The 14,960-nt window shown below is 35.0% G+C and overlaps 2 protein-coding genes and 1 long non-coding RNA gene across 3 annotated transcripts; all 3 read left to right on the forward strand.

The window, feature by feature from the left end:
• Positions 1 to 1,508: 1,508 nt before the first annotated feature.
• On the forward strand, positions 1,509 to 3,054 carry LOC143599736 (uncharacterized). The gene is made up of 3 exons (XR_013147344.1): positions 1,509 to 1,658; positions 2,557 to 2,804; positions 2,878 to 3,054. It is a non-coding gene; the product is annotated as an uncharacterized LOC143599736 (long non-coding RNA).
• A 7,941-nt stretch (positions 3,055 to 10,995) lies between these two features.
• LOC143599745 (uncharacterized) lies at positions 10,996 to 11,463 on the forward strand. The gene has a single exon (XM_077077628.1). The coding sequence runs from the start codon at positions 10,996 to 10,998 to the stop codon at positions 11,461 to 11,463; it is 468 nt and encodes a 155-aa protein (XP_076933743.1).
• Positions 11,464 to 13,980: 2,517 nt separating this feature from the next.
• LOC143599746 (uncharacterized) lies at positions 13,981 to 14,376 on the forward strand. Its single transcript, XM_077077629.1, has one exon. The coding sequence runs from the start codon at positions 13,981 to 13,983 to the stop codon at positions 14,374 to 14,376; it is 396 nt and encodes a 131-aa protein (XP_076933744.1).
• Positions 14,377 to 14,960: the final 584 nt, after the last annotated feature.

The raw sequence follows: 14,960 nt of genomic DNA on the forward strand, positions 1-14,960 counted from the left end.
CTTTATATTTTTTTCATTATTTATTTCTCTAAAACTTTTAGTTAATATCATTCTCGGTCATCATTTAATTGATTGCTTGAATTTTGGGTGGTTGGGAATGCTCTTAAGTTTTAATTTCATTGCGAAAACAAATTTCATTTAAACAAAAAATTAGTGACCAAATGGCTATGGATTAATGGAATTAAGGTATTAGATAAGACTTTGTATTTTTAAATGATGAAAGTTCACGTCCCATAATGGATAAAAATGTGTAATTTAGAAGTAAATCTATGAGTGCGTGAGTTATTTAAAAAAAACTATATTTATCTAATGTATGCGGCCTCTACATATTTTTTATGTGTGTTGTTTCACAACTATTAAAACATTCTGTTTGTGTTAAAAATTAGTTAATTTTTCGTTAAGGATACTATCATACTAGAGTTACTTTTGTGTTAATTATATTGTTCTTGCAACATATGAAAAAGTCAAGAATGTCATTAGGTACAATAACAACATGAATTATTATTGGCTAAGGTGTCTTAGTTTGAATATCAAAATCTTATTTGTGTAAAGCAAAATCCTCTTGTTTCAAGATTATGATTTCTTGAATGTAAATATTCACAAAAAACAAAGGCGGCTTGATGGTCGAAAACTCGAATGGGTCAAGTCAACTGTCAAAATAAGCTATGAATACCGGGACCACTATTATAGTTAGGCCCAAAAGCAAGGCCCATTTTCTAAATGTCATGTAGTAGTAGCTATCGAATGATTATACACCACTATGTTTTAATATTATTCAACATTTCAAATATATAAATCGTGCTCGATAAGGTAAGCTCTCAAATTCGCCAATACATCAATTTTACAACATTTGGTTCAGTTATTTTGCATAAAATAATTAATGTATTATTATAAACTAAAAATTAACAGTATAACATATACTTTAGGTTTGAAGAATTAACGTAATATTCACTTTAGAGCATTCTCAGCCCATTCTCTATATTTATGCGAGGAGTTTTATAAATTATATGGCATGGTTATGAGTGGTTGTGAGTAGATGAAAGAGAAAATGCTATATGAGAAAGTTAAATTTGGGGTTTCACTGTTCATACCGTATAATATTTTAATATTTTTTAAAAGTGATTGTGAGTGAAAGAGAGAAAAAATAATGATAAATGTATAAAAAAATATTATTTAATTAAACAAAAGAGAAAAAATACAGTGATTTTTAGTATAATTATATGATATATATTGATATATGGTAAGGAATGAGCTGGGAATGCTCTTATATTCCTTTCATTAGTCGACCCTTTTCTGATTCTTCAACAAATTATCTTAAGGGGGTGTTTGGTACAGAGAATTGGGGGGTGAGAAATGGAAATGGAAACAATTCTCTTGTTTGTTTACGAAAGAAAGAGGTGAGAAATGGAAATAAACCATTTCCATTTCCCTGATTTCTTTTCTCTAAAAAAAGCGGAGAAATCATTTCTCCAGGGTTTCATTTCTCACTTCCATTCTCTTCGGATTAACAGATCCCCTCTCATCGCTATCTCCATGAAACTGGTGGAGAGAGAAACAACAAACCCCAAGCCCTAAATCCAATCGAATCGGATCATCCAGTTCTCACCAACTGTCAAATGCTCACAATTTGCTCCCAATTCACACCGATTCTCGTTCCGGTGAGTGATTCTGTAACTGATTATTGTTCCGATGACCTAATTCCGCTTTGATCCGTCTCGATTGGTGATTGATTGTTAGTTGTTGTGATTGATTGTGTAGATGTGGATCTGAGTTATGGTGAATTGTTAGTTGTGCTGGTTTATTGTTGTTTTGATGATTAATTGATGTGCGATGAGTGATCTTATGGGGATTTTGATGTGGTTTTGTGAAATCTAGAGTGTGATAACGTAATTGATTGTGGATTGTTAAATTATTTATGATGTAGGTTGCTTTATAGTAAGAGTTTGTTAAAGGATGTGTGACATTAATGTGATTATTGCAACTTCAATGGCAGCTGAATGTTATATTCTGGTTTTTAGATGTAGCTTACTTTGAAATTGTACATCATATAATGTAATAATGCCTCTTGTAGCATACTGCATACTGAAACTAGTGAATTATTTGTCGGAGATAATTAGTCAAAGGTGGAATAAGGAGTGTATGGTTTTGTTATTACTATTTACAGTTCTTAGAAGGAATATATCTTACTGATTTAGTAATTTATGTGCATCGTCATCTTGAGCATATAAGTTCGAGTTAGTTTAACATTGAATGAGGTTTTGGGAATAGTTCTGTGATAGAAGCATATTTTCTTCAGTGGTTAATATGTTTGTTCATGGGAATTGTGCTCTATATAGGGACTTGATTACTGCTTTTTTAATGCTTAACTCTTGCCTAAAGAGGAAAAGTAATTAGATGTGTCTTGTTTGTGACCATGGTAATTTTACCCAACCTTGTGTGCAAAAAGGATGAAGATAAAAGTTAATGTATTTGTAGTGCATCTTCTTTAATTTTTGTTATTGTAGTGCATACCTATGCAGGTGTTATGTGAAACCTCATTGATTATTATTTTTTCAGGAACACATGTTTGTTGGTGAAATAACTTTGAGGGTCCCAAAAGTGTTTGTGGAGGGTGACATTCATTAGAATATTTGGTTCTCATCAGGCTTAAAATGGCCTCTTCCAGCCTAGGACATGGTGGAGTCGGTACATCAAGAACTGTTGGTGGATTTAATGAATCCTGTACTGCAATTGATCGGTTGGGAAGGGGAATGCTTGAGATGAGACTTAGGGATAAAGTGGAACGTGGCGATGACAAAGTGAGTGTAAGTATAATCGTTTTAATAAACAGTTAAACGAGTTAAAAATATATTCAAAAAATCAAGTTTATTGTTCCAGGATAGTGAACCAGAGATTGTGCATGGGGCGAGTACTGAAGCTGGACATGTAATAAGGACAACAATTGGAGGGCGTAACGGTCAATCTGAACAGGTAGGAAGTGATGAGTTTAAAGAATTAGGTGGTCTGTTTTAGAATTTTGATATGTGCCTACGCATGTAAACGAACACGAACAAAGCATGTTTTTGTATGTTCGTTTAACTTTAACTGAACAAACTATTGTGCACTATGTTTTGTATGTGAATTGGTTTGATCAATGCATATTTTGGTTGGAATTTATGCATCTTTTTATATGTTTTTTATTTTTTAATAAATATTTGTTATGAAAAAAATACTTGTGCTAATGATAAAGTTGATATAATTCTCTGTTTATTTTCTATGTACCAAACAAGAGAAATGATTCTCAGCTATATTTCTCAACTGAAATCTCTGTACTACCAAACAGAACAGTCAATTCTCATTTTCCAGACCAATTCCCTTTCTCTGCAATTCCATTTCTCTACAATTCCATTCTCTGTACCAAACACCCCCTAAAAGAAATAATTCAAATTCATATCTTAATAACTAAACTACAATATACGTGCAAACTACACGCACAAACACGCTCTTATTTCTTCACCTCTCACGTGATAAATTTAAGACAAATCATCATGAATTAAATAGAGTATGTTGTTGTGTGTATAGTAAATATTATTATTATTATTATTTTTTGGTAATCAGACATACCACATCTTCTTTGAACCAAATGGCCATAACATGGAGCACTAGTGGACTGTCTAGTCATAAAAGGTTTTAACCACCATCTTAAAGCATCATTGGAGTGAGGCTTTGCTTAGTGTTCTTTCCCCTTTCCTTTAATCCCACATAAGTAAGAACTGAAGGTGTCTGTGTAAACTTTGGTAGCACTCATTTTTTTAATCACTACAAAATCCAGCTTTTTCTCTTAAAAAAAGCTTAGCATCCCAATGTTGCGCTATAAATAGTGAAATCACATCGAAACAAATAGTTTTGGCAAAACTAGTTATCTGATTGACTGTATAAGTGACATGTCAGCCTTAGCCTTTGTCCACAAGGGAGAGGGCATTGTTTTATAGAAGGAAACACGTGATTCCATTAGCTCAAACGTTTTAAATATCATATTCAGTAAAGTAATTAAGATGAACGGCATCGTAACAATAAACTATACACTATACACGTCCCTATTAACTCTCACTTGTAATCTTCTATGTAAACACATGATTAAATAATCTAACTAGCCCTAAAACTCTAAAACTCAATAATAAAATGATCATAAACAAGCTAATCTTGTAGTTCTAATATTCGTTGCGAATGGCGAACGCTAAATGACATATCCTAACATCCACATCATCATGTCAACAATCACACCAGCCACCATCTAATTTGAAGCTTTGATGAATCCATCAAGAACCATACCTGGATTTAACTTGTTGATAATAATATCGTCATCTTTATAATTTTCAAAAACAGCAAAATCTTTTCTTCTGCACAAAATTCAAAAAATAATTAGCAAGCAATTATAATTAATTAGAATAAATATCATTTTATCATAATATTATCATACACTTGGCTCCACTTTAGGTGGTGGTGGCTTAGGAGGTGGTCCTTTGGTGGCACCGGTGGTTCCGCCTGCTTTATTTTCATCGCGTGCTTTAGCGAATATTACCGTGAATCCATCTGCAGATGAAGGGTTTTTCACATCCCATTCGCCGAATTTCGGCAATGGCTGAGGAGGTTGCTACATATGAAAATTAACACAATATATAAAACCCTATATTAAATTTACAATATCCGCAAAAGCGCGCTTTACATATCATATATATCATATAGGAATGAACTTACAGACGTCATAAGATGGTGTAGAAATGGATTGCTGAGAGAGAAGCATGCATGGGACAGACGTTGGAACAAACAACGTTAATCGATCTGCCCGTTTGGTTTTGTTTGTTTCAAAGAACTAATCAGACATTGATTCGTGTTTGTTTTATAAGATTCATTGGTCGGAATCCAACAATTCCAAGATGCCTATAGAATAAAAGATGAATTCTTTCTCTTTCTCGGTTTCATTTTTGAAAAAGGGTTTGCCAAATTGGTTTAATAATATTCAGACCAATATTAGACGAGGAGGTTAAACCTGTATTTAAAATTAAACTTCTCTTCACCGTAAGAATATTTTGGATTAATTATTTAAATTTGAGAAATATAAATAAAATATTTAAAAATATTGTTTTAAAGGTGTTTTTTTTTTAAATACTAATCTGAATTGTTTTAAGATTTATATGGATGTAATTGTGGTCTAGAGATTGAATCAAGTTACTCATTTTGAGTTTATAAAAATAAAATACGTGTGACATGTGTTTTAAGTAATATCGCTAATCATGTGATTCCATCATTTGAAATTTTGTATTTACGCTTTAGCAGGATGTGAACAAGAACTCTACATATTCATAAGGGCACATATTGTGGGCTTGAAGAGGTTGGCGCCCCTTACCATATCATCAGCCTCTAGAGCCTTAACACCATTACACAAGGGCTTTAAAGAGGCTTTAGCCCTTTTGGCGTGGGGCAAACTATGGACGTGGGGCTAGAGGTGTGCAAAATCGGGTTTTTTAAAACCCGGAATCGGTTTTTTCATATCAGGTACAGAATGGGACCGGTTCCAGTCAAGAACTGGGTGGGAACCGAACCTAACCCGTTGGATTGATATGGGAACCCAGTGGAACCGTGTAGGGTAGGAAACCGAGCACACCGAGTTTTTTTGAATTTTAAACAATCTAGCCGTTAGGAACCGGTTCCAACGGCTATATAGCCGTTTTTGGATCGTTGGAACCGATTTTTAACCATATACTCTTTACACACATGCTATAAATAGCTTGGTGTGTGTAGAACTTGTTAAACCACTTTCAAAACTCTAAAACACACTTTAAATCACAATTAAGCTTTAACCGGCAATCAATAGCAAATAACGACGATGTGTTCGTTTTTTAATGTGCAACCAATTAGATCTAGCTATCTCTCAAACCAACACCACATTTAACATAAAGACCCCAATAAAACCCTTCTACCAAGCCTACATGGCGACACACGGAAGCACTTTTTTTATTCTTAGAACATCAACAACGTTAAAACTTTACAAACCGTTACATCAGATTATAATTTTTTCTCAAAATTTTTTCCCACAACATCAAACCTTTACAAACATATTAAAAATATAATAATTGTATATATTTACTGTATATATATGTGTATGTGAGAGAGGGGACTCATCACCCTGTCCGCGGACCGGTCCTTCCCCACGTACAACCCTTCGTCTGCGACCTTGTTCCCACAACGCATGCCCAAGCTCCTCCTCCACCCGCCCGTCCAAACCTCTTCCGCATCCAAGCGCTGTGAATGCTCTTAGAGCTAGCCCCTACTAAACCCACATCACATGGTAGAATAATTAGTATAACAAGCTTTTTGTTAATTTAAACTATTTAATGTTATTTTATCATATTCAATATTTTCCCATAAGGCGTCTACATATAAGAAAAAAGATATGAATACACCCATTAAAATTGGCATATTGCTTAGAACATTTAGCAACCACATATATATTATTATGTTAAAACATAAAACTAAAATTCATAAATCTAGCCGCCAACACGGACTAAAGAATAATATTATCCAAAAAAGTAATGTACATATGTAGTTTGCACCATAACATAATAAGTCAATCCTTGTGAAACACGCACGCACGCACGCAAGGTTGACCAACAAAACCATCTTCTTCTCCAAGCAAGTTGTAACACCATACCAACCATTTCGTTTCCTCCTATAAAACGCTTCACACAATGCTTCTGCACCCAAAACCATCAGCTCACAGCCACATTTCCAATGAAGCGACAGGGCCGTCAACACGGCGTCGTTCCGAGCTACCCAGTCCGCCCCACTCCCTTACTTCATCAAAGACGACACGTAAAAACAGTGGATTCGGCTTCCCTCAGCGGTTTATTCACCAAAGTTTCAAAGAAGCCCACAAATCAGCCCAAATTCACTGGAAAATGTGGTGTGACACGATACCTCGGGTCTAGTATCCATTCGGTTTGTAAGTCCAAAGACAAGGCCAAGGGAACCGTGAAGTTGAGATCAGTTGGATCTCATGAGCGTCAATTGATAATTGGTTGTTGTCCGACTGGTACTTCTGTTGGGTTTTAACGGTGGTTCGGAACGAAAACGGTTAAATATTTTAACCCGTTTTAGTTAATAATTTCGTTTAATAATTATTAGTCAATATAAATATACAAACTTATATTAACGAACTATGTAAAACGCAGCGGACGATTAAACGATTTAAACGAATTAAAACCGAAACCCAAAACCCGGATCCGATTACAACTTTATACGAGTACGAATAATCAAATAACAAACAACCATAGATTTAGTTTAGTTATTGTACCTCGGTTATCGAAACCGGGAAGACACCAAAGGCTAACGAAAAGAGCTAGGAATGACATTCAACAACCAATCGAGGATCCGACGACGGCGACGGCCAGCGGCGGCGGAGTCCGGCAGGTTATATGGCGGCGGCAGTAGGTGATTCGGCTCAGATCCGGCGGTTATAGAGGACGGCGGACAGCAGAGAACAACGACAACAACTTGCAGCAACCGTAGGTAACCGGAAACCATTCGCCGGAAAAACGTGATTCGCCGGAATCGCTTAAAACTCGCCGGAAAACACAGCAGGTCGCCGGAAACGAAGCAATCAGTTAACAGTGGCAGCGGACAGAGATACCGGCGGCCTGAGGAGGGCGGCGGTAATGAATCCGGTGGCTGATGAGTGGTGGCGCTTCAGGGAGGCGGCGGCCGGAAGTGGATATGCCGGAAACGGCGGCAGGCGGTGGTGGTTTGCTAGGTGGCGGCTAGGGTTTTTCTTGATGAAGATGATGATAGGTTTTGTTTGGTGTTGGGTTATCACATAATAATAATATTATCATATCCTATATATAGTAATATTATTAGGGTTTAATTAAATTAAACCAATTGGGCTTAAGCCCAATTAACCAAACAAAGCCTTTAATCATAATCCGGTCCATCTAATTGATTGTGTCGGGTCCAATTAACATTTAAGTGGGTTTTGTATTTCGTTACCCCCGGTGTAACTCATACCGGGTCACATTCGGGTCGGTCCGCATTGACTTGACCCGAACCGACCATTAAATCCAACAACTTCGTCTATCGACGCTTTGCCGTACTTAGCTAGAGATGAAGGGTGTGAAGATGAAGACGAATGTGTGAGTGATTATTGCGTTGGAGAAGGATATGAAAATGATGGATGGTATTAATTTGCTAGGACAGTTTCAATGATTTGATCAAACTAGACCATTAGTTTAAGAATTGACGGGGCGCCTAACCTGGGCGCCCTAGTGGATTCCTCTTTCGATCAAGTTGGATTTTGGGGTTCGTGAACCCAATACGAGTAGATGATTAATGCTTATTTTCGCGAGTTAAATACGTTTTCATTTTTATATATAAACAATCAATTAAGCTTTCAAAAAGAAATATATACCAAGTTCAGTTCTTTCTATCTTGAATCCAAACATCGGACAATCAGAAACAACATTAACCATCATGTATGGTTAATGGTTCACAAATATTACTTGTTGGTTAACCATAGTCTGTAGAACAATTTGTGTAATCATCTTGTACTTCTGTAGTTATGATTCTATAACAAATAATTAAATTATGGTTGTTATTTTTATGTTTATGGTTTGATTGTATTTTTGTATTGATTGTTTGATAACAATTGGGAAAAAAATTTGATTGTTTATTATTTATTATTCAGTTTTTAATTAATAAAGGGTGGTGGATGGATCGAACTCGTCTCACCCAAGCTTTGCTTGGATTGGGCTAGCTCACCACCCTTGGTCCGGGCAGTGCTTTCGATTAAAGGTTAAGATTTGTGGAACCCGTGCTAATCAGATGATTTAAGGGCAAATTATTGTGACACGTGCTAATCAAATGATTTGAGGACAAATTATTGTGACACATGCTAACTGGTCACTGGTGTGAGTTGTTATGTGTTAAGGTCTCAACCCCATGTATTTTCATTTTACTGTTTTATTTTATGCAATAATAGTTTTTTTAAAAGCCAACTTTTACACTATTTAGTCTTTATCTTTGGGGTACTAGGCCGATGCTCCTAGATACTAAGCCAAATATACGTTGGTTTGCAATCTTAGTTTATCTTTTCTAAATAAGGGCTCAAAAACTACATCTTTTAAATCCTCCTATTAACCCATTATGAAAATAGATTAAGGGACACCAATACCGTTACCTATTATGATTATACTGATAGCTGAATTTGAAATATAATTTATGCTTGTCAGTAATTTTGTATATTAATTTTTATCTCCCATGTTATGAGGTTGTTTTATATTATTTGTTTTTAATATTTGTATATTTTTTATTTTAATTTTATTTATTGTAAAAAAGTTAATAATATACTTAAGATTTGATAATGAAAATGTTTCACAAATAACTGAGATGTTATAAGCCAGTTTAAAAGTTATCTGGGTTTGGTGAGATTCATGACCATCTTATTTTTTTAATATAAAGTTGTTTTTTAATTATAAATAATTTTTTTTTTTGTAAATTGGATATTAATTTTTAGTATATCCCATTATACTGGATTTTCATATCAAATATTTGGTGAGATTAATTTTTAATTTAATGAGATGTTATAACTCGTTTAAGGGCTATCTGGATTTAGTGAGACTCATATCCGTGAATTCGGGTCAAATTCATGAGAAACCTTTATTTACAAATAATGCAATCTGATGGCTTGAGAGAATGTAAGGAGCAACCAGAGAACTTTTAAATGTTTCGCTTATATATATATTTAAGATTTGTATTCATTTACATTAAAGAAATTGAAACGTTAACAAATTGTTAAAAGAAACAAACGTTATTTAAACTTGCCAAAAATCAAAAATTTTGATCAATGGAAGAACAATATCACCAATTTTTGTTAAATAAGATATCAAAGTGGATGATTGACTCATTCCATACTAGAAATAATAACAAGAAGTCCTTTGATAACACAAATTCCTAGTCGGTTCTCCTCGAAGTGCATTGAGGCGCAATTGTTGACTGAACATCTAGGGGTAAAGAACTGTTTCGGTCTGAGCGGCGAGAGCAATACCAAATCAAGGCGAACTCTGAATACTATTTATGACCTCCCCGAGAGGGAGCTGTAGAGTTAACTGGCCAAGAAAATTCTCCAACTCGTTGAGGTATAACATGCAAACTTTAATGGACCATTTTCATCAGTGTCGTCTTGCTTCTCCTCCCTTGGTTTCAATGATGACCTCTTAACCTACCAGTTGAAGACTTGAAGGCGTCTAAGTTTCATAAAAAAAGGAAGCTACTACATGGCGTATATGAAGAGCTTCACTTGGTGTATATATGAAGAGCTAGAACAGACAAGGTGTTTCAATCCAAGGAGATTTGCCCTTCTAAGTTATTCGGTGACATCAAAATATTGTCCTTGATTCCTATGATTAAAAAATATGGGAAAACATAATGACTTGATCAACGTGCTAAATTGATTTAATTTTAATATGTTTCTATAATATGATGTAATTAAACACACGCCGGCGGGATTTCATCTTGCTAAGTCCCTCAGTTTGTAATAACAAGTCACCATTAAAAAATGATAGTTAGTTATGAACATTTAATTGTCATCAATCTCAACAACCTTGTGTTAAAACTGAAATTCATAGACCTAGTCACATTGCCGAACAACACGAACAAAAGGATATAAAAGAAAAATGAAATTACAATCACTAGCTTGGTTTAGTGATAAATTTTATATTTAACAATCCAGTGGTTATGAGTTCTCACGTGACATAGATGAAATTAAAAAAAGAAAAAAAAAGAGCACAAATTACATGTCAATCCGGCCTTGTGGAACACGCACAGTTGACTAACGAAATAATCGTGATCCCCAAGCAAACAAACCACTTGTAAATTACACTCCGACGATTTCTTTCTTCTATAAAATGGTGCTAACTAGATTAATTCTACACCCAAAATCATCAGCTCACAACCACAGTTCCAATGAAGAGAGAGGGCCGTCAACATGGCGTCGTTCGGAGCTTCCCAATCCTCCCCACTCCCTTGTCTCGTCAACGCCGATATGTAAAAACGGTGGACTCAGCCTCAGTCGCCGGTTTATTCACCAAAGTTTCAACCAAACCCACAAACCACTCCAAATTTACCGGAAAATGCGGTACGGCACGATGCCTCGGGTGTCATGTCCATCCGGTTTGTAAGTCCAAAGACAAGGCCAAGGGAACCATGAAGTTGAGATCAGTTGGATCTCATGATCATGAAATGATCGGTTGTCCGACTGGTACTTCGGCTATCGATGCTTTAGCTTATTTAGCTAGCGATAAAGATGAAGGTTATGATTATGATTATGATCATGGTGATGATAACGTTGAATTTGGAAGTCTAGTCGAGCCGATTGTAAGAGAGGAACAGATTCGGGTTGAAGATGAAGATGAAGGATGGTATTTGGTTTGACATTTTATTTCCGTGATTTAATCAAATTGGATCGTCAATTGTATAACTATTATTATTATTATTATTATTATTATTATTATTATTATTATTATTATTATTATTATTATTATTATTATTATTATTATTATTATTATTATTATTCCTTTACTGGTTTCTAACTCTGTACAGTAATGGAGTGATATAACGACAGTTCAGAAATAACTTTGCCTTTTTATGTTAACTACACTCAAGTATATAACTGATTTAATGCATCCTCATTCCTCACAGTATTAAGGATGAGGATTCTGCTCTAATATGGATGGTGAAAAGAAATCTAAGAGTTAGTAAAAACTTCATAACAATAATTTCATCATTTTTAAGGGGCTGTTAGTTTAGCTCTTAATGGAACCATTCAGATGTGTATATCTGATTCGGTAAGACATTGATGTGTTTGGTTCGTTTTAATATAATCTCTTAATCGCTCAGTGGCCTATGAACCATTCATCGTTAACCATTCAGAGGACATATATACCCTCTTCACCATCTCATACCCTCTTCACCTCTTCACCATCTCCTCTCCTTTTCTTCACCACCGATCTTCATCACCGCCGCCGGAGCCTTCGTCGACTACCACCGCTGCCGGAGCCGTCTATCGCCGCAGGACCTGAACCCCACGCTTATTTCTGTTCCATTGATTCCATCCTCGTCGTTAACCAGGTACAATCTATATTTCTGATTCAATCGATTTTGATTTCTATTTCATCCTCAATCGATTCATTTTTAATCGAGTTCTGATTTTTATTTAATCTATTTTGATTTAATTCATTTTTTACCATTGCTTGATTCAATCGATTTAGTTTAATCGGTTTATGATTTTTAGTTTCAATCTGATCCGTATAGATTTTTGGATTACATCGATTCCTTATTTTTGTGTCGTTTTATTAAATATGGTTTTTGGAATATTGAATATGAGTTATATGGTTTCTTCACCAGATGAGAATTTTGGAATAGTGGCTTAATCTTAGATGTTTGCCATTAGGACCTTGTGATTTGTGGATTAGTTTTTCTTACTTTAATTGAATGGAGTAATGGCTTAATCGCAGCTGTTTGTATACCTGTACAAGGATAGTTGGTGAGAAATAGGATACCATTGAAAGTAAGGGTTTTATACGTGTAATGTGATATGCTTAGTTCTAGTTAGAAACTAATGTTGACTAAGTTTAGATCAATACTTACACTTTATAATCTTATCTCTCAAAATCAGATAATTAATAACGGGTCAGTTTTGAAGACATGGAATTGGGATTTGCAAAATTTTATGAATTGTAACTTTTTTGTTTTCTTGGTTGTAGAATATAGGGGATTGAAGCTCAAGATGATATAAAAAGTTAGTTTCCATATGGAGTTTCCATACCTGCAAACATGCGATAAACTCCTACAAGATGCATTTTTATTTGTCAAAATCCACTTTTGCAATCAAACTTAGAAAACACCAGAATTTGGAGTTCCAATACCTGCAAACTTTAAGACTTGGTTATGAACGTTGCAAGCAAGTTAAAAAAAGGTTGGCTGTGGATCAACATCATTCAAAAGTTAGAAGTGCAGTTTTATCAAGTTGTTGACTAGAGGGCCTATACCTGTTGTTCTACAAACTTGTTAAGATTATATGGATGTATTTGTGGTTTATAGCCTAAACGAAGTTGTACTAGTAAAAAGTTAACATAAATAAAATATGTGTGGCATGTTTGTTAAGTAATCTCGTGAACCATGCGCAGTGATTACTATCATCCTTCAAACCTCGTATTTCTGCTATAGCAGGTTGTGAGTAAGAACTCTACATATCTATAAGGAAATATGTTATGGGCTTGAAGAGGTTGACGCCTCTTGCCATATCGTTAGCCTTTAGAGCCCTAACAACATTACACAAGGGCTTTACAGGGCCTTCGGTCATATTCTAACGTGGGATGAACTAGGGACGTGGGACACATTTTGTTTGTTTTTTTTAATATATATATAGCCAATTATATATATCATACTACCTCAACCTAATACCAATATATCACAAATAACGTAAAACTCCATTAAAGCCGTATTAGGCTATGCCACCTCTTTGGAACCTCTTCTACCAAGCCTACCTGGCATCACGTGGAAGCACCTTTTTTCATTTTAGAGCCCCATTTAAGCCCACGACACATATGGTGGAATAATTAATATAAGTAGATTTTTGTTAATATAAACTGTTAATTAATGTTATTTTACCATATTCGAAAATTTTATTGATATTGTCATATTGCTAAGAACATTTAGCAACCACAGCATTATGTACCAGCCCACCAACATGGACTAAAGAATAATATTATCCAAAAAAGGAATGTACATAGTCTGTACACAACTCACAAGTCAATCCTTGTGGAACACGCACGCACGCACAGTTGACCAACAAATTACACATCTTATTCTCCAAGCAAACAACCCTCTATAAAAATCGTGTAAACTCAATTCTACATCCAAAACCATCAGCTCACAACCACATTTCCAATGAAGCGAGAGGGCCGTCAACACGGAGTGGTTCCGAGCTACCCAATCCGCCCCACTCCCTTATCTCATCAAAGACGACACGTAAAAACCGTGGATTCAGCTTCCCTCAGCGGTTTATTCACCAAAGTTTCAAAGAAGCCCACAAATCAGTCCAAATACACCGGAAAATGTGGTGCGGCAAGATGCCTCGGGTCTAGTATCCATTCGGTTTATAAGTCCAAAGACAAGGCCAAGGGAACCGTGAAGTTGAAATCAGTTGGATCTCATGATCGTCAATCGATAATTGGTTGTCCGACTGGTACTTCGGCTATCGACGCTTTAGCGTACTTAGCTAGAGATGAAGGTTATGATGATTATGATTTCAGTGATGATATAAGGTTGAATTTGGAATTGTAAGATAAGAACAAGGGAATATTGAGGTTGAAAATGTAGATGGAAAATCCATCCCATTATGAGGATCAAACCCTCATATATGTTTTTACCAAGAGTTGAATTTGAATTATATACTATGTACTAGGTTATTAACCCGTAGGTGCCACGGGTGAAAATATAGAAATCGTCTAATAAACATATATAATTTTAATCGACAATATTGTCCGTTCTTGAAAGTAAGTTCATTGAACTTGTCTAAAATCGAATGATATACAAAGTCTATTAAATCATATACTAGATATAATAAATTGTTAATTAAAATATCATCGGGAATTTGTACATTCATTTGTCGTCATTTGGACCCCCAAACATTCCCTTCACCTATATCCAATAGTTAATTCGCAAATTATTTTATCTCTTCAACATGTAGGATAATCCAACTGTGAGCCTCGTGTTTTTTTTTATAGTTTAAGTACGTTTCACTTTGACAAGATGTAGGAAGAACTACTTAAAGTGTAATTTAAAATAAACACGAACAAAAGTTTATACAATTTAACTATTTATTTAACAAAAGTATCATAAATTTAGCATTTATAACTCCTTAAATA

This window comes from Bidens hawaiensis, unplaced genomic scaffold (assembly GCF_021521415.1).
Source record: "Bidens hawaiensis isolate Kalapana, Puna unplaced genomic scaffold, B.hawaiensis_p1.1 tig00052606_1, whole genome shotgun sequence".
Lineage (NCBI taxonomy): Eukaryota > Viridiplantae > Streptophyta > Magnoliopsida > Asterales > Asteraceae > Bidens > Bidens hawaiensis.